Here is a 25,181-nt window from a genome sequence, read left to right on the forward strand (position 1 = left end):
GTTTCTGGTTTCTCTGAATCATTTCCCGTACCGGAGATGACTGAATCTCACAGCTCCTATGTTAGGCACGTTACAGTGAACGCACCAGGACTCCCATTTAAATTCCAGGCCAATCCAAGCCTGTAGCAGGGGTGGGATTTTTCAGCCATGACATGCAAAGTTTTTCAGCGACCCTGTCACTTCGACATCATGGCGTAGCGATGTGCACGGACGGCAGGGTCGTACTGGTGGGCACGGAGAAGTTCAGAACACAAGTTTTGTGGATTTTTCTCAGAAAAAACGAGAAGACGAAACTACGGAAGCGCTGAAATTCTTCGAGAAGAGTTTGGGTACGCGTCCTTCTTGAGGCTACAGCTGTGATTTATTGTTGTAGTCTGCTAAAGTTACCGTTTAGTCCGAACAAGCTGCCGCCGTTGAGGCTCGCGCAGATGCGCGCGCATGGCTCACAAAGCTACCGTTTTATGGTCACTTTTCTAACTTTTTATAACCAGCAGGTCCCCGAGCTGTTAGGTTTTGTCTGGTTAGTGAAATCTGACTCGTGTTAGTGAAATCTGACTCGTTAACACTGTAAGAAACGAATGACGCAAAGTGTCCTAAATACCCGACTGTAGACAAAACGTTAATGTTTCAGCTTTACGTTAAATATGTAACAGAAGCTAACTGGAAGAAGTCTGTTTATGACCTGCCACATATCTAATCTCTGCACTGTGCCATTGTTTTCCATCGCCTGAGGCTGCTCTTACCCTCTTTCCCCCTCTGTGTTTTTATCTGTATCTAAAGTAACATTCATTTGGCTTCATTTGCCTTGCCCTAGGTGCTGAATTAGTGGGATTTAGCTTTAGTAGTGATCGTGAACTGCCCCCGAATGTGAAGTAGACTTTCTGGAGTTCCTCTAAGAGACGTAAAACGTAATCAGTTGTTGTGTTATAGTTTGGCCTTTTTGTTTCTTTAAAAAAGCTCTTGAAAGCAGCACACTTGTCTGGAAACCAGATGTTGCCAACAGTAATTTTGGGTGCTTTTCCTTGAATTCATTGATTTACTAACTTAATCCCCTTTTTAATGCTAATTGAAAGCAGTTTAGGTCTTCGCTCTTTGTTATTCACACACTCCCAGGGGTCACTTTTCAGCATCTTCCTGTCTTCACCGCATTGCAGCCAAAAAAGGAAATGCAAGGAGTTTATATTAAGGAAAATTCCCCAAAAAACAAGCCTACTGTTGTTCGCAGCAGCATAACCAATCTTCTGTATGGCATGTATATTATTCAGTGTTGCATTTCATTGCATGTGCATGAAGATGAAGGACTTCTTAGTCAAGTTAAGACACAAGTTGTGCATTTGAGTAATACGAAAAGAATGTGTGATTCCATCCAACACAAATGAACTTCTGCCACGACTGTGCACATACATGCAGGCAGGAAACGCTCTTGGAAGCCCTTCTCACATGAAACACTTTATCTTAAAAACTACATTTCCACCTTTTGGAAGCTGTGTTTACATTGCTACATCACTAATTGCTTGAATACCATTAAGGTTTTTCATGATTTTATTTCCAGCCAGTCTAAAGATGGAGGAAAATTCCCTGTCCACTTTTCAAACCTCTTGCCGGGAGGTATAAAAGTAAAGACAGGCATCCAGGTATTCAGCCATGTTGGAAATAGCTGCAGGTTATTCCTGCAGGTAGCTGATGAATACTCTAAATGTGTCCACACATACACCAAATCCCTGCAGGCACAGGAGTTTACTGCCTATGGCTAAGTAAAGCAACATCAATAAAACCCCACTTTTATTCAGGAAAAACATTGGGAATTTCTTTTGCCTCTTGTGTATGATAAATATCTTAGATACTCTTCTGATTTCTAAATTAAAAGCAGTGAGTTGATTCCTTATTTTGTGCTAAATATACTGTTTTCTGTCTGTGGTAGAAAAGGAGTTTGGCTTTTGTCATAGAAAAACTGTGTAAAGGTGAAGAATGAGTCAAGGCCTGCATGAGTCAAAACATATAAAGTGTTATTATGTGGGCCTACGCTGTCATGTCCACGGAAATTGCCACGTAACTTGGATAAAAACAGACTAAGTAAAACAAACTGTGGTGTGATTTTTGGCCTGGTTTGTCTTTTCTAGTCTTTTCTAACATGACAGCTATTCATCTCAGTACAGACTGCTATCAGTTTTTACAGGCACATGCAACTATCTGTGAAAGAAAATGAGCCAGAGGCTTCTGTTTTGTTGTGTGCTGCCGCTGCATGTGCTGAAACATAGTTCGCTGGTCACGTGTAACTCAGGAATTAAGATATTCTTTATTTTCTTTCTATACCACGAGTACCGGAGCTCTTAGGGGAGCACCCAGTGAAGTAGGTTTATGTTGCCTAAAGGGACCTGAGCTGCAGGATTTGAAAAGCAATTATAGTGGTCCACTCTCCCTCCTGTATTCATTGTTCTCTGCATGTCTCTGTGAATTACATGGCTGATTTCACCAAGGGGCAAAGCTGCTTTTGCATGTTCTTTCAGTTTACTTTTGAGGCTCTTTTTAGTCTGAAAAGAGTATGCAGGCAGGTGTCAACTGTAGCATTGCAATGCCGTTTTTTTTCCCCCTCCCTCCCAGCCTTTGTGTGCTTATGCAGCTCAGTCAAAACAAACCACTATGATGAACAATAGAGCTCTCTGTTTTGTCTTATGGCTGGTGTAAGTGGTGCGTATAGACAGGCAGACAGAGGGACTCTGTTTGAGAGCGATGCTTGCTCATTGGGAATTTTGAGATGTCTCCTTTGATGGCAGTCTTGGACAGATGCTTAACATGCATCATAAAGGAAAAGTGCCTTATAAATCTAGGTTTATAAGGCTTTGTTACAGTTTGTCATATATAATATGTACCTGTCTCTTTCAAATGTGGAAAATTATGACATTTAATGAACACTTATTTTGTAATTCAAAACAATCACTTGTCCCAGAGCTTTAAAAAAAACGGGACAGACTGTTACCTTGGCTGCTTTCTAGACAACCATCTTATGTTTACACATAACTAAAGCAACATGGAGGCTTCCTGGGACTTGAGGAAAGAGTGCATGTCCCTGTAATTAGGAATTCTTTTTGCTGTGTCCATCCTACATCCAGGATGAAGCTGTGGAAGTGCTCAGAAGGCTGTTTGCACTTATTAGCAGGTTTCAGAGCAGCATGTCTGGTCTTGAGCTGCTGTTTGAAGTATGTTTGCTAAAGGCCATGTGCTAACCCATATTTGCTTTTCTGCTGTGATAGAAAAGCTGACTCAGGCTTTTGAAGGGGATGCCCTGCAGGTCTGGATTCCAGTTTTGTCTCATCATGATCCAAACTCTGTGCTGGCTGCTGTGAAATGCTGAGATATCGCCACAATAAAAGCCTTCCCTCAATCTGTTTGTAGTTTATGCATTTCAAGCAGTGCTGGCAGGATGTCCTTTTTCTTTTCTCAAGTTGCACAAACCTCACCAATAGCACACATGCCCATAAAACTGTAATGAGCCTGGAATCAAACAGCAGACCAGCAGCCAGGTAAACATTTCCGTATAATAAAATAATTTCATCTATATTTGCTTTAGCCCAGAGAACTTCATAAAAACAAGCTCAAAGAGCGAGCCAAGCTGCTGCAGTACACAAACAGTCAGATTAGACAATAACTTTATTTTTTTATTTTTTTATTCATTTTTTTACCACCAGTTTGCAGGTAATTTTTATTGGCTCTTCGCAGAACTCTTTGTAAACTGGCATCAGCTGAATGATAGATGTTCATCAGTCCACTCAATCCTTTGTTGGTTATCATATCCCTGAGATGAGGATTCAAGCGTCAGAAACTGTTAAGGGAGCACTCGGCACTGGCAGTAGATATGGGCAGATGTTGTCCCATTGTTTCCGGTTTCACATCATGATGCTAACAGCATTCACATTATCAGCAGACTCTTAACATCTGAGATTTTACTTTTCTGTTTTTAATGACTAAAATATTGAAAAGCTGTTCTAATTTATTAATTTCTAAACTGCTTTTCTGCCTGCAAAAGCAAAGTGAGTGAAATCCAACTTTGTCAAAGTGTTAATTGAGCAGCTTAACCATGCACTGCTATGAACAGCAGCCGAAACAAAGCTTGCAAGGATGTTAACCAAGGATCCAAAGATGGCTCTGATGTTATAATTGTGTTAACAAGAGAGTGTAATTAAAATAAATGTACATTAGTACCCCTGCACACTACTGTAGCTGATATTATGGCAACTGTTTCTTAGTTATAGCTTCTAAATTATATTGACTTTTGAATTTGTGCTGCTTATTAGCAAACCAAATTCTTATATAAACTAGCATGATTTGTATAATTAATCAATTAGTCAGTTTAGTTTAGATTTTAGCTGACAACCATTCAAAGGTCATCCCTTGCAGGGTTCCTAAAGGGGTTGCAATTGCTTTTTAGGAGTGTCTACACACACAGGCATGAAATATTTATGGATATATGTGCAGAAATATTTGTATACCAGCCCTCGTCCTTCCATGGAAACATTGTAAAATGCTCGAATTCTGCCCTGCCTTTTCTAAATGTCAGGTCTTTTGCAAAATGTGTAGTAAGCAGCTACTGTTGTTACTGAGAGAAGCATTTTTACACACTCAGGATTTTACTGTTGGAAACCACCCAGCACTTTACTGTGGACCAGTGGCATGCTGGGTGCTCATCTCCTCTCAGTCTGCTGTGTGTTGTGTCGAGTCTTGTGTTTTAGTACATGCTTCTTTTACACATAATGGAAACTGTGACCACAGAAATGCTTAAATAACAGTGCTCAGTCTGTGGGTGGTTTCCATAAAGTCTGAAACTGGTGGAACGTCCCAGTGCTGGGCACTCCCAGGATTGAAGGTAGCTGAATAAAGGAAGAGGTGTCAGTGGATGTTTGTGTGCACATGAACATCTCTATTTGCATGCTTAAACATGTACAAATATACAGCAGGGTCTTTCGAACATCAGAGGAGAAAGGGACTGCTGTGTTATTTGGGCAAATCTCCAAGACTGGGACACGAAAATGCATCTTTATTTCAATCCAAACAAAGTTCCCACTGTCCTCTTGATAGGACATTCAGAACACCAGTGTTTTAGATATTGGTTTAATTTAATATTATGTGTGGCATTCATTAGTTTTAGAAAATATACATGAGAACTCTTCAGCACAGAGTTAAACAACAGGAAGTTAAAGAAACTCAACAAATCACCTGATTTTGTTTGTTTTTTGTCTTGTTTTTTTAAGCTGCCAGAGATGCCTTGCTATCATATAACCATGCAAAAACTGACTTATTTTTATACAGTCAAACCCTACTCAGAATTATGTTGTTTTACCAGCTGTTAAAGACTCGAAACTCATGGCTCAAAGAAACCCAACAGTATTGCAGCTGAATTAATGTTTAATGATACACAAAATTACTTCTTAAAAAAACCAGAGAAGGCCTTGATCCAAGCAGGCAGTGTGTTATCAGATTTAGCCGCCTCCTCATAACACAACGCATGTGTAAAAGTGATTTGGCTGCAGTTTAAAAAAAAAAAAAAAATTTTCATTTATTTTTTTTTTTTAAGTTGTGAAAAATGAATGTGGTTAGCTGTGACAGAAACAACTGGCATATCAAAATATGCATAACATCAGATCAAAATTCTTAGCAAAACACAATTTTTATCTTCCAGCACCACAGTGCGCGAAGTTTCTGCCACTTTGCTGCCATCCATAAGTCACAATTTGTAATCATTATCCCAACTGGGTATCTCACAATTTTGATTTGCCTCTGCTAATCAGGAAATTTTATTTTGTTTCGTTTTGTTTTTTGTGGCTTAAACAAGTTTTTAAAAATGTATGCCTGGTTAAAGCTGTAACATTTAAAAAAATCATCCTGTTCAACAGTGAACTGGAAATGCATAACAATAAGTTTCTTTTATGTTCATGAGCAGGCATGTTTGAAAAAATAAAAAAATCTGTAACCTGTAAGTTGAAATGTGAACTGAACTGTAGTTTAAAAAATAGTTTTAAAACATTTACTGTGTTTTGGGGCTAACCCTTTAAACTGGTTTTATTGGTCTTTATAGGTTTGTCAGTGACTGAAGATGATGTCTGATGCCAGCGACATGTTGGCTGCTGCTCTTGAGCAGATGGATGGAATTATAGCAGGTAAACCTCTCCCATTAAAAAGCATCAGCGCAATATTTTACCATGACTTTTAGTACTCGTGAAAGCCTAAAGCAACAAAAGTCTCTGCGGGTCTTCCAGGTTGAGTCAACATTGATAAGCCCTTATCTGGTGTCTTGTTATGGCTTGTTGCACAGCTGACATTCAAGCTGTCATGTGATATCTTGTGCTCTATCTAGCCTTTATTCTTTGCACTTTGAGTCTGTGTAACTCTAAACCAGTGGTTCTTAAACTTTTTCTACCCCTTTTAAAAGCTGGGAAAAGTTAATGCCCCACCCCACGTATTTAACAATAAAAGAATCCAAGTGAAAAAGGTCAATCTGATAGCATCATTAAACTTTTTTTTTTTGGGGGGGGGGTCCTTTTTTATTTATTTATTTATTTTTTTTACCTATATAAATCTCATCCAGTCACCTATATGCATTACATTTCTCTCCATATCCCTTCCCCCCGCAGTGGGTCTATGCCCAGATAGTGCGGTGTTATAATTTTTAGAAATGTGATACCTATAGTGTGCACAACTGTATTTCCAAAAGGTGGTGTCACTGTCTAAATTCTGAATAAAAACAAATCTCAGGAAGTCATTCATGTTATCACTAATTTAACACAAATGACTTGGCATGACATCATTTGACATGAACTGGTGAAAAGTCGAGAGAAAAAAAAAAGTTCTTTAGTCTGATCAATCAGTATTGATGTGATGGGGTGTATTAGTGCTTGTGACATGGGTAACATGCAATTCTGTAAAGGTGCTATTGATGCTGCAGCTTAATTGTAATGTATTCTGCCATCCAGACAATGTCTTTAAGATCTTTGATTATGTTAGCAAGATTATGCCAAACCAGATTCTACTTTAATTAAAGTAGCAAAGGTCTATAAGGAGGGTCCAGAAAATCTGTCAAAGAGAGCCCAACCTGTTGTAAGGATGGAACATTTGTGACTTTGCCAGCCTTTTGTCCTCATCAGAAGGCTTAAAATGTTGCTAGAAAAAGAGGTGATGCAACACAGTGGTAAACATGCCTGTTCCAACCTTTATGAAATAACTTTTTTTTTTTAAACATACACTTTGACAGTTATTCCGTTTCAGCATTTTTTATAAATTGTGTATTCAGTGTTGGCTTTAAATAATGTGATTACATTTTACACAGCATCCCAACATTTTGGAAAATTATATTGTGCTCTTCAATTACTGTTAGTGCCTGAGCCACAAAATGATTGATGTCCTCTGTAATCTAGCAGATGAGAACTTTTACTCACTAAAGCTTGTCAACAAACATCACATGCAGCATAAGATGACACTGCAGTCTGTCTCTGGACTAATTTTATCCTCATATTTATTCCTGTTGTGATTCTTTTGTCTCAGGTTCCAAAGCTATAGACTACTCCAATGGTTTGTTTGACTGCCAGTCGCCTACGTCACCTTTTATGGGTAGTTTGCGAGCGCTTCACCTTTTGGAAGACCTAAGAAGTGTCCTAGAGTTGATGGACTCGGAGGAAAGGGAGAGTCTACGATGCCAGATCCCCGACTCCACAGCTGACAGCCTTGTTGAGTGGCTCCACGGTCACATGGTAAGACCCTTACTTGTGGATGTTAGAAATATCAGTTGGATTCATGGAAAGAGATAAAGTTTATTAGCAGGTCTTTAGAAATTGAAGCAAACAGACCACTTTTTGCTCTTCTGCCATCCAGAAAAGTGTAGCCTCAGGGTAAACCGTTGTAGCGCTCGTGTTGCATTTTCTGTTTTTGAAATCAGTGCAAGTTGTGTAATCTTGCCAGGTCTCGCTTGGAAATGAGATTTTTAATCTCAATGAGATTTTTTTACTTGGATAAATAAAGGACTAATAATAAAAAAAAATCATGGAAGGAGTTTCTCCTGTGATGGCTGGGCATGAAGTCCTTCAAACAAACTGTAGCACAGCTGGTTTGATTCTGATTGTTGCGTGTGCCAAATTAAAGCTGTATTAATACAGAACAGTGTGGCCAAACAGTCTTGTATCCAAGTCCACAAATGGCTTGTTTGCGAAGCGAAAAAACGCAGAACAATTGTCCTGTTCTGCTGAGTTCCCATGGAATCCAAGATGGATTAGCTGTGTTGGTGTCACAGTTGATGTGCATGCAGCAAGAAACGCACAGACTTCTTGGGAATCAGAGCAGTGACTGGCTGCAGGCCAGTGAGAGTTTTTGTGTAATGCTGTAACCCACTCTGTGTACAGCAGTCTGAATGTGAGCTCTCCATTTCAACCATGTAAGGTTTTATTTGTGCTGGGTGAAGTGGTGTAGCTGCTCAGGCACTTTGAATTTCAGCTGAGAACATTAGTAGACATCAAAGACTTGAGGTTTTGTCTTTAAAGCGTAGGAATACATTATCATACCCTTGCAAATGGCTCAGTAGAGTTCTTCTAATAATTTATTTTTCTCTCCCCAGTCTAACGGACACATTTCATTGGGTGGAGGTGACCATTACCAGGAGAGGCTTTCACGACTAGAGAGTGATAAGGAGTCTCTTGTGCTTCAGGTACCTGCCTAGCAGTAATTCCATAATTTTACCATCTCCTCCACCGTCTATTTTCTGTAAAACTCCTGTGAAGCTCATTAATGTTACTTGTCCCTCTCATCGACCAGTCAAAAACAAGAAGGGGCAGGACTTGTATTATCAACACTGTAAACAATGGCGGGGGAGAAATCATTTTTGTAACCTAGCAACATCAAGCATTGAAAGAATGCTTGAAGCTCTAAAAATTAGGTCAGGGGTTTGACACACAAAAAACACTTACTGATAAATATTGTTTTACTTAAGAAAATACTTAAACCAACACAGAGTTAAAAGGTGAAAATGGAGCAAAGCCTGACGTCCTTAACAAACTCAATAAATCTGCTGCAGCTCTGAAAACTTCAAGAAACTGTGAATTTCTGAATAATAGTTCACATAATGTTTTATTATTGAATTCATTTTTGTTTGTTGATTTTTAATGAATTTCCCTGGGGTGGCAAATGGTTACTAATGTAATTATTAGTCAGTGTTTGTATAATTTATCCAGCTACGGGTGGACTCTCCAGGATCTGGAAAGGAACTGAAACATTGTAAAACCTAACTGGAGGTTTCAAAGCTTGCTTGTGTTTGTGCCCCACATGCAAAAGTTTTATTGCACTTGAACTGTGATCAGATTTGTTTAGTTCTCGCCCTCAATGTTTTTAGGAGCAGGGTATCTGTATATGTTGATTGCATGATTCTACAGCTGCCGCCACCCCTGACGCACTAAGAGAGATTTCTCTTCTGACTTAAAACTCTTAAAAATCTATAATAGTACAAAGAGTGGAACGGATAACTTTGGCTCATCATGTTCTTTAATAACTTGGCCCTTGGTTTGTTTAATATCAGGCTTTGCTGTCCTTTCTAAAATGTGTTACCTTGTGTTCATGCAGGTGAGTGTACTGACAGACCAGGTTGAGGCTCAGGGGGAGAAGATTCGTGATCTGGACTTGTGTTTGGATGAGCACAGGGAGAAGCTCAACGCCACAGAGGAGATGCTGCAACAGGTCTGTGTGTGTTTGTGTGTTTGTCTTACACTCTGAGGACGGGAAGGCTATTCCCAAACCAAAGCCCCCCAGTAGTGAAAGGTGCAAATGGACATATGGTGCAGATGTGTTTGGGTGGTACTGACTCTCAACTGGAAGAGCTGAGTTCACGCCCTCCTGTCAAGTAAACATCTACTGTGTGCACTGCTGTGCTAAGTTTATAAGTGGGTGTAACAGGGGCGTCTTGTTAAAACTGTTAATCATTGAGGTTTTGCAGATGACTTTTTTGTGTCTCCACTTTTACACAATAATGCCTGTACTACCAGTGTTGTTTACACAGATTGTTTGTTTGCTATTACAGGAGCTTCTGTGTAGAACTGCTCTGGAGACTCAGAAGCTTGAGCTTATGTCTGAAGTGTCCAACCTTAAGCTGAAACTCAACAGTATGAAAAACGAGAGGCTTGACTTTGATGACGGATTTAGGGACAGTGAGGTGAACTAATCCTCTTTGTTTCTGAATGTTTCTTTTCTATCTCACTTAACACACACAGACACACACAGACTCAACAATAATGAAACACTCATTTATTTTGTCTTAAACCTGGGGGAGAGAGGATCCCGTCTTATTATCAGTCTCAAAGTCATTTTTATTTCTTGTTGTTAGTGTTTGCTAAACTAGCCATTGACGGTATACCCACATTATTGTAATATTAATTGGATTTTTTTTTTGTTACTTTATTAGACAAGATTTTTATAAAGATGTTGTCAGTCATTTGTTTACTAGAGATGGGAAGGTCTCTGCTTCCCAGATAGACTGAGCAGAATGTCTGGAAAGCTTTCAAACACGTCATGGTCTTGTTGTAGCAGCGCGGCCATCTCTTCCACCCCGCTGGAACAAAAAGCTGCTGTCTGTGTTCCGCCTCACAGCACATAAATCACTTCTTTTCTACAAGCAGCTTCCTCTCATTTTATCACTGCTGCTGCTTGGAAGCACTGATTTGCTGCTTTCAAATGCATTTGTAGTCACTTTATAGAACTTTGTGCTGATACAAGTCACATTTGCAAGATGGGAGCAGTTAATGAGATGTTAAAATTATTCACTTAAATTTCATTTTGGAATCTTAGAGTTAAAATTTTATCTAGAGGACAAAAATTATCCTTCAGTATTTAAGGTGTGACCTGTTCTTTTTTTTTTTTTTTTTTTTTTTTTTTTTTTTTTTTTTTTTTTTTTTTTCTTTTGTCAGGATTTGATTCTTGAAATTAATGAGCTGCGGTACAGACTGACTGAACTGGAGACTGAAAAACTACAGTATGAAAAGAAACTTAAATCCACTAAGGTGAGTCATCCCAGAGCACTTTACTGGCTGTTTATGTATCTTAAAGACTAGTTTTACCCTTTTTTTTTTTTTTTTTTTTTAAACAGCCAAAATCCACCATTCTGTTTAAAGTCAATACTTAACGGCTGTTCTTTTGTTCTTTTATGCCCTTTAAAAAATATATAATATCTGTACATCTCTTGTTACCTGGATAAAGTTATTCATGCAACCATTTCAGCTGCTATTTGTATAGTATTATGCTGTAGTCACAGTAGGGAAAGCAGTGGTTTGAGACCACAGCACAGCCAGAATTTTTGCAACTATGCAATGAGCTTGGGATCTTGTTGCCTTGGAAATGGTTCCTTTGCAGATGTGGACGAGGACTGTAATCAGTCACAGTCAGTTGGCATTTGCAGAGCGGCTTTGATGGATCAAAATGGTGATAATACAGTGTCGGTTTTAAATTGAAATGAGGTTGAGTTGGCATTTACAACCCCAATTCCTAAAAAGTTCAGATGCTGTGTAAAATCTGAAGGGGAGGGGGGAAACTGAATGCAATCTATTCATCCATCTATATGTTTTCTTTCGTTTATCCGGGGCTCTGTTACACTATTGGAGCAGCAGCCTAAGCAGAGAAGCCCAGACCTCCCTCTCCCTGGCTAACTCCTCCAGCCTTTTCAGGGAAATACCAAGGTGTTGCCAGGCCAGCTGAGAGATATGTCTCCAGCATGTCCTGCATCTGCCCTGGGACCTCCTCCAGGTGGCGGATGGCTCACCCAGGAGGCGCCCAAGAGAGATCCTAGTAAGATGCCCAAGCCACCTCAACTGGCTCCTTTCAACATGGAGGCGCAGCGGCTCTAATCTAAGTGTCTCCCGGATGGCTGAACTCCTCACCTTATCTCTAAGAAGAGGCCAGCCACTCAGTAAAAGCTAATTTTTCTGCCCCTTGTATCTGCGATCTCGTTCTTTCAGTCACTACCCAAAGCTTGTGACCATAGGTAAATTGAGAGCTTTACATTCATGCTCAGCTCTCTCTTCACCACGATGGACCCGCACAGCATCCGTGTCACTGCACCCAGAGCACCAATCTATCTGTCGATCTCCCACTCAATTCTCTCCTTCCTCGTGAACAAGACCCCGAGATACTTAAACTCCCCCTTTGGGGCAGGAATTCATCCCTGACCCGGAGTGGGCATTCCACCCTTTTCCGCCTGAGGACAATGGCCTCAGATTTGGAAGTGCTGCTTCTCATTCCCACTGCTTCACACTCTGCTCCAAACTGCTCTAGTGTGAGCTGGAGGCCATCATCTGATAAAGCCAGCTTAATCACATCATCTTTGAAAAGCAGAGAGGAGATTCTGAGACCACTGAAGCGAAAAGCTTCTGCCACTTCTACACCTCCTATGGACTTTCTGTCCATAGGAGTTCTGACTTTTTGAAATTGTTTTGTACTTGCAATGTGTTTGTGATTAATCTGCAAAAATTGCAAATCTGTTGACATATGTGGCCAATCTGTTGCTGTCTACGTACACAGAATTTTACATCAAAAAATTTATTTATATTCAGGGTCCAGCCAGAACATCATAAATTTGAAACAGAAATTTCATAGTTCCTCCACAAATGGTGCCACACTGCTGCAGGATGGTGATTTAGCTTCTTCAAAATGACATTGGTGGTCAGCAGCCTTCCTTTTTATGTGGGATATAACCACAATGCAACCATTGACTTGAGTCCTCTATTGCAAAAAGGCTCATCGTAGATGATTTGCACTCACTGGAACAGTGACTCTGATTGATTGCAGTGTAAAGGGGTGTTATGAATTAGATGACATATTGACAAACCTTTACCAAATTGTCTGAGAAGGACTGCAGTTATTTGGAGTATAGTTGCCTTCTGCCAGGTAACTGATGCAATTGCTTTGAAGGTGGTCAGTCAGAGGCTGGGGGGTTACTAACCACCATGTTTTTGTTTTTTGTTTGGTTTTTTTCCCCTCTCTCCTGGTCACAAAGAGTTTGTCACCCTTTTGCTTCTTAATCCAATTCCATTAACAACATCTGAGATTTCTTCATGTTTTTTAGGATTTTTTTTCCTTCTCATTCAGAGATTCTCGTGGCTGTTTGAATGCTGTGAATTTAGGTTTTGGTTGCAAAATGAAACAAGTTCAAATATCAAATGGACCCTTAATTGTTACAACACAGACAAGAAAATTGTTTGTTTTACAGTTTGAAAAGAGAAGTTAACCAAGAACACAAAAAGCTAAACTAAACTAGGTGAAGGCCAGCTGACTATCAGACTGCCACCACCCTTTTATATGCTGAAGTTAGAAAAGGTGAAGGAGTGACTCTGCTTACTAGAATTTTCCAGATGATTGCTTTGGATGTTTTCTATCTTATGCTTCTTGAACTGCATGTAGTAACTGCGTGTTGTTTGGGGGTTTTGTTGTTTGTTGCGGCGCCTACTTTTAATCTGCTTTAGTGGTCATTTTCCTGGAAATTTAGATATTCAACATTTCTTGATCTCTTTTTATCTTCTCTCCTTCCCATTTCTGTTTTCTTCTTCTTTCCGTGGCTTGTCTCTTTACTGCTAGTTACTAATGGCCAAGCTTTCTAGCCTGAAAATCAAAATGGGCCAGATGCAGTATGAGAAACAGAGGAAAGAGCACAAACTCCAGGCGATGAAGGTCGGCTTTTCCCAGGATGACTGTTGTGCTTGCTGTATGATTATGGTTTTTTGACCTCTCCCTTTGGCACCTCTTCTTCTTCTTCTTCTTCTTTTTTAATTTTTGAGGCATAAAACGATTAAATCTGGTTAGATTCTGTTTTCACGCTCAAAAATGTATGTATTTTTGCAAATAATTTACTTAACCACGCATCACTGCATTTTGCTATAATGCATGGTTAAGTCAAGTGCAATCAGAAACACCACTTCCTTAAGTCTGCATTTACTAGGCACCAATTTTAGCAAATGCTAATTTTTAAACCACAAGTATGCTTTAATTCTGGGCTTTTGTTGAGTTGGCAGAGTTCTTCTTTCCTGTCCCTCTCTACAATTGTCCCACTCATTTCCTTTTTTTTTTAATCCACTCTATTATAACATGTACAAGATATATCTCTGTGCTTGACTCCTGCTTTGGTCATTTAAACATGTTGGTGTTTTCTTTTTGGAAATGGCTTGCATATTTAATAATATCCAAACACTTCCAGAGATCAGTGCTTATCACCCTCCTCATACTCGTTACCCTCCTGCAGCCTGTGTGCCATGTCATCCTCTGTGAACCCCTGTATTGTGGTTTGTTTGGACTGGGAGTGGGGGAGGTGGTAAAATCTTCTCACTGTTGTCCCCTGGTGAACAGGAGGAGCTAGCCATACTGAGGCGGCAGCTGGAGGGCAAAGACGGAGAGATGAGGAGACTGCAGGACGAGACGGGCTTCAAGGCCATCGGCTTGAACGGTGCAGAGCCCACAGACAGAGGTGGGGAAACCAGACAGATCACACGCCTCGCTGAAGATCAACATTCCTGATGTTTATTTGGAGCAAGTTTTTACTTTATAATTTTTTGTCCTGTTTAGTCTCTCATCCAGATGAAACTCTTAGAAAGAGGCTGAAAGAAAAACGTAAGGGGGGTTTTTATGTCTGTGATTTTATTATTGCACTCACCTCCACCCCTATTTGCATGAACGAGCATGAGCCATCTGAACTCTGCTTGTCCATTATAACCAGTTCCAGTGCTAGTACCCGACCACAGCGCGCCACACCTCAACTTTTTTTTTTTTAATGGCACGAATCTTGTCACTGATTTTTAATGCCCGGCTACAACAGCAACGAGAACAGTTTGCCTTGTGTTTTTTAGCAGGAATGAAGAATGAACTGTTTGTTGTGACCATTCAGACTGCTTACTCCACCTTCTGACTCATGTCTTCCAACGTTAATCACCTACCTCTCTTCACCAGCAACCTGTGTGTGCGTGTGTGCGCACCCTGCTAACCTGTCCTGCTGTTGTGCTTTTCAGTATCTTTCATGTACAGCTGTCTTAATAAATGTCCACTTTCCCATCAGTTATATATACTATACTCTACATTCATCTGTATAGAACAGTTTCATTTTTCATGCACAGCACACACTCTCCATGATTCTCTATATTGAAGTACAAATTACAAGTGTCCATTTTAAGAATCCTATTGACTAAAGCAAAAACACAAGCTACCTTCATGTCTTGAGCATACCTTTTAAACATTTACAGTGCAGGTGAGGAAAAATAAGCGAGGCCCCCGAGTTTAATAACTAGTCAAACTTTTCTTGGGTAGAAGTAACCTTGAATAAACATTTGTAGCTGTAGACCAGACCAGTGTAATGTTTAACAGGCATGGGTTTTTTTTGACAGTTTATCCTTAGGACTGCTTCTGCTCAGCCAGATTCTCAAAATGTTTCAGTATGAATGAGTTTCTTGAGGTCATTCTGCAGCTTTTCTATTAGGTTCACTCCAGAAGAAGGATTTTCTTTGTAGTCATCCTTGAGTAGATTTATTTCAAAGTTTTGGCCTTTTGTTTCACTGCCAACAATAACAGTTTGAGAGATATAAGCATAATTTGCAGTGTGAACTTAAAAAGAAAAATGAGGAAACTGAACAAGTGGAGGACAAAAAAAGTTCTGTTCATCCATCTGTTTTCTGAAGTATCAGAAATGTTCTAGGTGAAAGGGTGGCTGTGAAGAAAGAAGGGAAACTGGTAGAAAAGGCTGAGGTATGCCAAAATACACAAGCACTGAAAGGGACCGCTAACAGAGTGTGTATCAGTGTGTTGAAAAGTGGAAATGTTTGAGCAAAGGTTAACATGTGAAACACCCGCTCACACCAACACTGTGTGTACGTTTGGTTTCTAAAAAGCAGTGTGGCCGTGATGTTGCTGGACTGACAGCCTGTAATGTTGCATCCTGTATGTTAAATTTTACATATCCTCACATTTTAACACCCTCAGACTTCACACCAGGAACTCTTTCAGTAATCTTTTTCTCCCTCTCTAGATGTGGAAGTCCAGAGGATGAAGAAGGCAGTGGAGTCTTTGATGGCAGCAAATGAAGAAAAGGTACATGTGACCAACTAGGACAGGGGTGTCAAACTCAAATACACAGTGGGCCAAAATTCAAAACTGGAACAAAGTCGCGGGCTAACATTAATATTTATTGAAAAAAAAAAATCTTCCTCCAGATATAAGAATGAATCTTTTCTTACGGACTCAAACAAGTTTTGCTGAAAAACTGAATATGGAACAAGCAAAGCTTAATACTAAACAATATATATATTAGCTGTATAATACCAGTAAGCCAGCTCTAATAGTAATTTGGTATGGCTTCGTGGGCCAAATGTGGGCCAAATTTGGTTTGGCCCACAGAGTTTGACACCTATGAACTAGGATTCACCTTGTATCACATCCCAGCTACCCAAAGCTGCTCTGGGGGGGAAAAACTGACCTCATTTTTCTTTTTCTTTACCTTTTCCTTTGCAGGATCGTAAAATTGAAGAACTGAAACAGTCACTGCTGCGGTACAAGAAAGTTCAAGACATGGTGATGTCCGTGCAGGGAAAGAAAGGTTAGACTCAGACTTACAATCTAAAAATTTAAGTATTTTGACAAATTTACATAAAATTTGATTCACAGGATTTAAAAACTGACATTAATGATGTGCTAAAATAATGCATTTTAAGCTTTAGCTGCCACACAGACCCTTCATCTATCCCTGGGTTGCTTGCCTTTTCCCCTTGTTGTTTGTATAGTCTTGTGTGTGAAAACTTTTGACCTACTTCCTACATCTTGTAAACAGGATCATGTGTTAAATAATTTGATTTTATATTTTGGTCCATTACAGAAACAAAGACAAACGATAATGAGCACATTGAGAGTTCTGGTGATGGATGCACCACAGTCCCAGCTAGCTCTCCGTCTGTGGAGTCAGAAAAACAAGAAGGCACAGATGCTGAACAACTGAGAGGGAAAAGCCCAGATGAGGTTTGTGGAGAGGGAGAGGAGATGCTGCAAAGGGCCACGGGTCGGTCTCAAACTTGGTCGGTGCGTCTCAGTCATGTGGCATGCGGTTGCCTGTTCACCCACTAAGCTAAACTGGCACCCATGGTATCACTATTTAAATAGCAGAGAACATGAGATATTTTTAATTTTACTTTTACGGTTTTTCCTCCCCTGGAGCGACTTCACATATCATTAAACTCTAAAGTGCTCAGTAAAACACTCACTCTCACAAAAACTTCACATTAATTTCACTCCTTTGGAAATGAGTGTTGAAGAGCTGGACAACCAATTAGTTGAATAACATCTTTTGTCAGATCTCTGTATGCAGATTTAGACTGTTCTCAGGGACTCTGTAGAGTTTTTAAGTCACAGTTTTATTGCATTTAAATCTTCTTTTGTCTTTCTGACCCCGACTCAGATGGAAAGCCCCAGTAGACTAAGTGAAGAGCCCTCGCCTTCACCCAGCCCGTCTGATCCAGAGAGAGTGTCAGAATCTGAACCGGCAGATGCAGAAAGGTAAAGATTTTATGTGTTATACATGACTTTGTTTTTATTTTAACAATATTTTTAATTTACAAATTAAAAAACAAATAACCGGAGAACACTAGACACCAAAGAACCAAACAAACAGCAAATCCAAACATGGAAAACCACCAATCCTAGTGGAATCTCTTTCATATTCTTCACTGACAAACACAGTGAAATGGTGCTCATTCTGCCTGCATGTGTCTTGTATTTATATTACAATGCTGTAACTTGCCAGGAATTACATATTTTCACATTAAAATCTCAGAGTATTGGAAGCTCTCACTGCAATTTACGCTATAAATAAAGTGTAAATTTACACTGTAAATTGTGGTAAGAGCAGTGAAGCATGCTGTTTAATGTGCGTATATATTTAAATGATCCGGGGCAGTCCATGTGGCGTTGCACCACGTGTTTGACGTGTCACTGAGTGCTTGTTCTCATCTAATTTCCTGTCACACTCCACTGCAAAATGAACACAATGGAGCATTTAATAAGTATAAGACATGGTATTGTGCATTCAAGGAAGGAGAAAGGAGTGTGATTATTGTTAAGGATTGGTCATCTCCTTAGTATTATTTATTTTATTGTGAATGCATGTTTGCATGCTTGTTAGTACAGAAGTATAAAGACATAACATATTAGGATCGACTAAACCATTCACTTGACAGATGCTGCTGTAGTCCTGACACATGTTTTGTCCATTTCCTGCAGATGGTGTGTCGGGAAGTATCTACGTGTGGTTAATAATGTCCTGTAGACTCGCACTGCTAAGTAAAGTATAATGTTTAAAGTGATTTGCGTTGTGCTTTCAGCAGTCAAGAGAACACAAAGACTGTGACTCAGGATCACCTGGATGGGAGCAAAACTGAGCAGGTATGGGCAGAAATGACGTTGGCTAAAAACTGAAGACTGATTCTGTCTATTGTGATTTTTTTTTTTTTTTTTTTTTTTTCTCCCCCACTAATTTACCTCAAACTGCTTTTTCCAGCCTTACCCATTTTTTTCCTTTCACATTTGAATTGTCTTTCATTTTAGTTTTTCTGGCATTTAGTATATGGAAGTACAGAATCTGTATACAAGCAATGTTTTTGTACTCTCAGAAGACAAGTGAGGAGATCGGTAGCATCAGTGAAAAGCCACCCATAAATCCTTCAGCCACCTTACCTGCCACCGTAGAGGACGATCCCTTTGGCTCGAGAAAGGCTCGGTCGTCTTTTGGAAAAGGTTTCTTCAAGATCCGCGGAGGCAAGAAGACGACCAGTAGTCCAAGCCTTGGTGAGTGCAAACGGAATGATTTGAGATCATGGAGTTAGTGGAAATGTGCTTTGTTCAGCTTTTAACCCACTACATGGTGAGAGTTTCTTCACATTTTTTCTCCCCCCCAAGACACACCCATGGAGTACACTATGGACCAAGACCATAATTTACAGCCCACAGGCTGTGGTCCCAGTTTAATTATGGAACTGTGTTTCTGGGCTGGTGTTTGTCCTTCGTCCTGTCTATGTGCTTTTTATATTTTTTTTGTGTGTGTGTGTGTGTGTGTGTGTGTGTGTGTGTGTGTGTGTTGTACACTTGTATATCTGCATCCCATCTCCCCAATCCCATTATTATTTCACTCATAATTTCTGGCCTCTTGTTCTTTTCTGTTGGACCCTGTCCTGTGTGTTGTGCTCTTTGTAACACATGAAGACCGCAGCAGGAGTGCGAGTGCGCCTATGCTAGGTACAGTATAGATCACAAGTCACGGTAGAGTTGCACTAGTTGTCCAGAGAAAGCAAACTGCTGAATATTTCTGTCTGCAATTTCTGATCTCATCCATTCACTTCACTGACATCTTTTTTTAGTTTAATAGCTCCAGTACTTTGTCTCTGTTCTTTGTTGCACAAACTTCTGTACCTGTGTATGTTGAGTGTGCTGTAGTGTACGTAGATTTTGCCATGTTCCTGCATGTTTTTGCCTACACTCCTTTGTTTCTTTTAAAGCTTTCCCCGAGCACAAAGCTGTGCTGAGATCCAGATTATTCGATAAAATAATTTAAACGGCTCTCAAAGACCTTCCAACTAAATCTAAAACAAAGTAACAATCCTTTTCTCAGGCAGTGAACAGTGTCTGCATGCATGCCATTCTAGAGAGCGTATCGCTTTGCTCACAGTGACCTCTCCGGAGTCCTCATGTGCCTGTCTCAGTGTATTCTGGCTCTTTGCACTGACCCTGTGCAGCAGCTCTGTCTGCCTTATCCTCATGATGCTGATGCTGATCTGCTGGCATTTGTTTGCACAGCTGAAACAGAACGACAGGGTACGGACCATCTCGATCTGGCAGGGCTGCCACAGAGGTCGAATAACAGTGACAGCACACACACGCTCCCCACTACTCCAGAAAGCAGAAAAAAATCCAAAGGAATAAAAAAGCTCTTTGGGAAGTGAGTAGAAAACCTGTAAACATCCTCCCTCTGAGTGTTCTTTTTTTAAGTATTTAACTTTAATGTCTTATTGTTCAGGTTAAAAAGGAGCCAGTCTACCACATTTAACTTGGATGACAATCTACCAGAGGGTGAGTTCAAGCGAGGAGGAGTGCGTGCCACAGCAGGACCCAGACTGGGTTGGTCTCGTGATCTTCAAAGGGTCAACAAGTGAGTCAGTGCATTCAGCATGAATAATGAAAGTCACAATGTGGTTTCCTTGTTTTGAATCTGTGTTGTACAGTGAATGTAGTGTTTGTTTGAATAATAAAGATGTAACAAGTGCATGTACTACAACTGATCTACGTCCACAGGGGCGTGTCTGCATGCCTATTTCATTGTTGACTCTTCTCTTTTCTTGTGTAGTGACGTAGACGCTCCCTTTGCACGCTGGCCGAAGGATCAGGTGTGCGACTGGCTGCAGGAGCAGGGTCTTGGTCTTTATGTAAACATGGCTCGCGCGTGGATCTCCTCTGGACAGACGCTGCTACAGGCCTCGCAGCTGGACCTGGAGAGGGTGCGATGAAGCAGAAGAATTTAATAAGTTTACCAACACTGGAAGAAAAGCAAAGTATTCCTGCCCTCAACTTCCTGTGTAGTAACTGGGGAATGTTGTATGTTTAATCCAAACTTGTGGATGTTTAGGAGCTGGGCATCAAACACCCGCTGCACAGAAAGAAGCTCCAGCTGGCTCTTCAGGCCCTCGGCTCAGAGGAGGAGGACAATAAGGGAAAGCTGGACTACAACTGGGTGACAAGTAAGTACCAGCTGCTAGTTGAAGATATGAGTCGGTTGGTCAGTTTTTTATGTTTGTGATGTTTTACTTGATGTTCTACTCGAGTTAATAATTGATGTAATTCTCTCTGCCTCTTCTCAGGATGGCTGGATGACATCGGCCTGCCTCAGTATAAGACCCAGTTTGATGAGGGAAGAGTGGACGGTCGCATGCTGCACTACATGACTGTGGTGAGTGCCGATAGGAGACATTCACTCCCCTCACAGACCCTGTGGATAAGCTGGGCTGATGACTCTAGTGTCACCTCATGTTAGTGTTACTGCACAGAGCTCCAGTGGTGATGGAAGCCTCACTACAAAGCAAGTTTAATAAACCAGGAATATGTTTTTATTAGGAGGATTAAAGAAGTCTAATTTATTTTACATAGACCCTGAGCACTTACACCAGTGGATGGAGAGGTCAATAGCAACAATACTTCTTTGCATACATACATTTCTTTTCATATCACGTTATGGAAAAAAAGACCAAGAGAATTTCTCTTCCAACTCTTCTGTTTTGCCTCACAGCGGACTAAACCCTCCTTACGTTCACAAACAACAGCTCGTTTCACAACATTTAACAGCCAAATAATTAAAAGCTTGAAAAGGAAAAATGTCCATACAAAATGTAGTCAACTTCTGAAAAGAACAGTGCAGACGCAAACTAAAAATGTTTGGTTTGTGCATTTTCTCACTTGGCCCTCATGGTGCTCCCTCAAGGTAAGTAAGCTTTAATACTCATTCTTAAATGTACCCTCTTCTTATGGCACAATTTTAGTCTCACTCTTTAATCCTGGTGTTGAAAAAAGCGTAATCTTTGCCATTGGTAAGTCAAAAATTCAAGTTAACAACTTCAAATTTCAAGTTAGTTTCTCAATTTTCAGTTATTTTCTCAGAAGTTTGAGGAGCTTCCATAACCTTGGCCTTAAGTAAAGAACATTTACAGCAAATAGCGCCTCAGTGCTCTGGGAAAGGTAGTAAGACCCCCTTTACAGTGTGTTAACTGAACTTCATGGCATCTATTTTAATTATTCTCCCAGAGAACTGATTGGTTGGTATGCTCTGCTCTTAGAAAGCGCTGATCTGTTATTTCAAACAATGTTTCACAGGAACAGGTAAGATGTGCAGCATGAGTTAGCTCTGATGTATCAGTCAGAAGTGACCTGGCATGATAAAAATAAAGTTTCCTCTCTAATCCCAGATTCACCCTCTCAGGTATTTGTATTTCAGCACTGGCTCTCTGATCCTCTTTAAGCTCTGATGTCTTGTGTTTTTAAGGATAACAATCACAGTTTAGTCAATCTTAGAGCAAATCACTGATATCTTTTTTTGTCCAACAGGATGACCTGCTTTCCCTGAAGGTGGGCAGCGTTCTGCATCACCTCAGCATCAAGAGAGCTATTCAAGTCCTCCGACTCAACAACTATGAGCCTAACTGCCTCCGTCGCCGGCCGTCAGACGAGGTGTGCTCGCTTTAACAGCCTGTTCTGCTGCTCGGCCCACTGACTTTACATACTCATAGCTATGTGTGAACACACTGTGCTTGTGGTTTGTACTTTGTGTCTGTAGAACAACATTTCACCGGCAGAGATTTCCCAGTGGACCAACCACAGGGTGATGGAGTGGCTGAGGTCTGTGGATCTCGCTGAATATGCTCCCAACCTGAGAGGCAGCGGCGTCCATGGGGGCCTGATGGTGAGAGAGTTAGTTGCTAATTTCCCTGGAAGAGCAGACGCTGTCCTGGGTTGTGTCCGCTCCTAATACACCAAATTCCCGCTCAGGTTCTGGAGCCACGGTTCAATGTGGAGACGATGGCTTTGCTGCTGAACATCCCCCCCAACAAGACTCTGCTGCGGCGCCACCTTGCCACACATTTCAACCTGCTCATTGGTTCAGAGGCCCAGCAGCTCAAACAGGAGTGTCTCGAAAACCCAGACTACACTTTGCTTACTGCAACCACTAAGGTCAAGGTAAAGCACGAGTTCCCACAGACAGACCGTCCTCTCTTACTACAAGTACTACAATTACTTCTCCGAGTACTTACAAGGAAAATATGTTGGAAATGCTTTTTCCTGTGTATTCTCTTTAAATGGGTAACAAGTTGAGAGATTTGATTTGACAAAGTGGTATTAAAGTTTAGTTTCTCATGGAAATTAAATGTGCCTACACATTAATTTAAAGGAATTTTAAGTCACTAAAACTGGCATCAAAACCTTGTAACCATAAAATCATTGCCAGAAAATTCAACAAAGTTTTTGTTTGTTTTGTTTAAATCTTGTGATATCAGTTTATATCAGTTTGCATATGATTTTTAGTTCGTATCCTTTTTGCTCCATCTGGCATTTTTGTGCAACATATTACTTAAAATTTTATTGTGCAATTTATTCCAGGAGGAAAAATGACACTGATGATGCAGAGGTCTCAAAAACTCACTGATCAAATATGATGACCTTTTTGTGTTTTTTCTAAATCAGAGGTTGGTATGTGTGCGTTCCTGTGCGAATGTATGTAGTACTTACCTGTCCTCTCTCTGGTTCACACTAGCCAAAGAAACTATCATTCGGTAATTTTGGCAGTCTGAGGAAGAAAAAGCAGGAAGAGAACGAGGAGTATGTGTGTCCGATGGACGTGGAGATGCCAAAGGGTCGGAGCTTCCAAAAAGGCTTCGAGCTCCAAATCTATGAAGATGACCTCGACCGGCTAGAACAGGTGAGCATATTCTTCAGCATTCATTAATGATTTGCTTAATTTAAAAAAAAAAAAAGTCATATTAAATTTGTGCTCTATTGCTTTCTGCTCACAGATGGAGGACTCTGAGGGAACCGTGAGACAGATTGGTGCTTTCTCTGAGGGCATTCAGAATCTGACGGTGAGAACCAGGAACAATTACTCACTGATTATTGTTTCCACGGCTTCTGATAGTAAACTTAATGCTTTTCTCTCATTTACCAGAGCATGCTGAAAGACGACGAACTCTTCAAAGAGATCTCCAATTCTCCGAACCCCAGCGTAACCGACGACGACTCCAACGCATGAGGCTGTCAGCATCAGACCTGATCCTGCTGTGAATGAAACTCTGTGCCAACCCTCTCCACTTGCACACACACGTCTCAACAAAAAAACAAGAATGCTCCCACATTTTCCTCATTTTTAGTGTTACATTCAAAGAAGAGCCAAAAGTATTAGCGTCGTGTCTTTCTAGTTGATTTTTAAATGTTGAAGCCTTCGGTCCAGAGGCCACTTTCACTCCTGAACTTAGTCTTCATTACTCCCGACTGATGTCAGAGGGAACATGTAGGATAACACCACTGTTTGCCTGCCAGCTGGTTTCTGGAGATATTATTTCTGTGTTCTATTCGGGTACCTTCCTGTTTTAACTGAAGTGAAAACCAGCAAAAAATAAAAAACATCTAGAAAATGCCTATATAGATTTAATATATGACTTTTAAATTGCCTTTTGACTGTGGCAATGCTAGAAGAAAGAGTTGGACTAGAAGTGATGTGTTGAGACTGTTTCCATTTTGAAGTTATAAAGAAAAAAACCCTCAAACAGCTGCTATGTTTTCTACACAACTGAACCCTGCTAAAGAAATGAGAACAGTCTTTAAATATTATTCTGTCACTTATACATTTACAAATGTGCATATACAGTATAAAGCAAGAATCTCGCTGCATGTTTTGAAACTGCAACACAGTCATATAAGAACTCATCATTGTTTTTACCAAAAAAGGATTTTTAATGGAAACCTGCAGTTATTTCTGGGGAAATGTTGTGCTGCAAGGAAACGTCTGGTTTTCTCAAAGCGATAATGCCCTCTGCAGCTCTCCACCTTCCCTGAAAAGATGTCCTTTTTGTACACTTATGCAATTAATAAATCAATAAAGTAATTTAAATATGTTTGTTTTCTTTGAAGAAATTAAATCCACACCTGTCACAATGTCAGATTTTTTTCAAGCGTCGGGGACGCAAGAACTCTCTAATGTTGGTCGATAATGTTGACCGATAATTGGAGATGACAAAATGTGCTCTACACAACTCAGAATCAGAAAGGGTTTTATTGCCAAATGTTGAGCAGGTTTACAACATTAGGAAATTGCTGCTCTGTAATCAGGATTTCTGTGTTTTGTTCAACAATTAAATCCTCCACAAAGACTTTTATTTATTGAGCCTCAATTCTATTGTCACAAAGAGACGGAGAATGGTTGTTTCCCTTTAGCACTCGGTTCTGGAGTTTACCCTTTACAGCATCCAGGCCTGACATTAATTGTTTATCGCTGTGAGGTGGCACAGAATCTGAATGCTGCTGAGTTTAGATGTGTGAACTGCTGTGGCGCTAAATGACAGAACACTCACTAAACTTATGAGATGTGTCTTCTGTGTGTAATCGAGAACTCG

At 40.3% G+C, this 25,181-nt stretch overlaps 1 protein-coding gene across 12 annotated transcripts; it reads left to right on the forward strand.

The window, feature by feature from the left end:
• Positions 1-112: 112 nt before the first annotated feature.
• Positions 113-24,683, forward strand: ppfibp1b (PPFIA binding protein 1b). Of its 12 annotated transcripts, none has more exons than XM_076885674.1 (28): positions 113-329; positions 6,071-6,152; positions 7,534-7,739; positions 8,597-8,686; positions 9,595-9,708; positions 10,049-10,180; positions 10,932-11,024; positions 13,591-13,683; positions 14,356-14,473; positions 14,572-14,616; positions 16,022-16,083; positions 16,504-16,588; positions 16,865-17,064; positions 17,441-17,538; positions 18,363-18,423; positions 18,651-18,825; positions 19,240-19,272; positions 19,831-19,972; positions 20,051-20,182; positions 20,378-20,528; positions 20,657-20,768; positions 20,889-20,977; positions 22,126-22,248; positions 22,355-22,480; positions 22,567-22,755; positions 23,330-23,494; positions 23,589-23,654; positions 23,738-24,683. In XM_076885674.1, the coding sequence occupies exons 2-28, from the start codon at positions 6,089-6,091 to the stop codon at positions 23,819-23,821; spliced, it is 3,048 nt and encodes a 1,015-aa protein (XP_076741789.1). In that variant the 5' UTR covers positions 113-329; positions 6,071-6,088; the 3' UTR covers positions 23,822-24,683. The 12 variants fall into 12 exon arrangements, with proteins under 12 accessions (XP_076741789.1, XP_076741790.1, XP_076741791.1 ...); XM_076885675.1 differs by having other exon boundaries at positions 18,654-18,825; XM_076885676.1 differs by having other exon boundaries at positions 18,366-18,423.
• The last annotated feature ends 498 nt before the right edge of the window (positions 24,684-25,181 follow it).

This window comes from Maylandia zebra, linkage group LG7, assembly GCF_041146795.1.
Source record: "Maylandia zebra isolate NMK-2024a linkage group LG7, Mzebra_GT3a, whole genome shotgun sequence".
Lineage (NCBI taxonomy): Eukaryota > Metazoa > Chordata > Actinopteri > Cichliformes > Cichlidae > Maylandia > Maylandia zebra.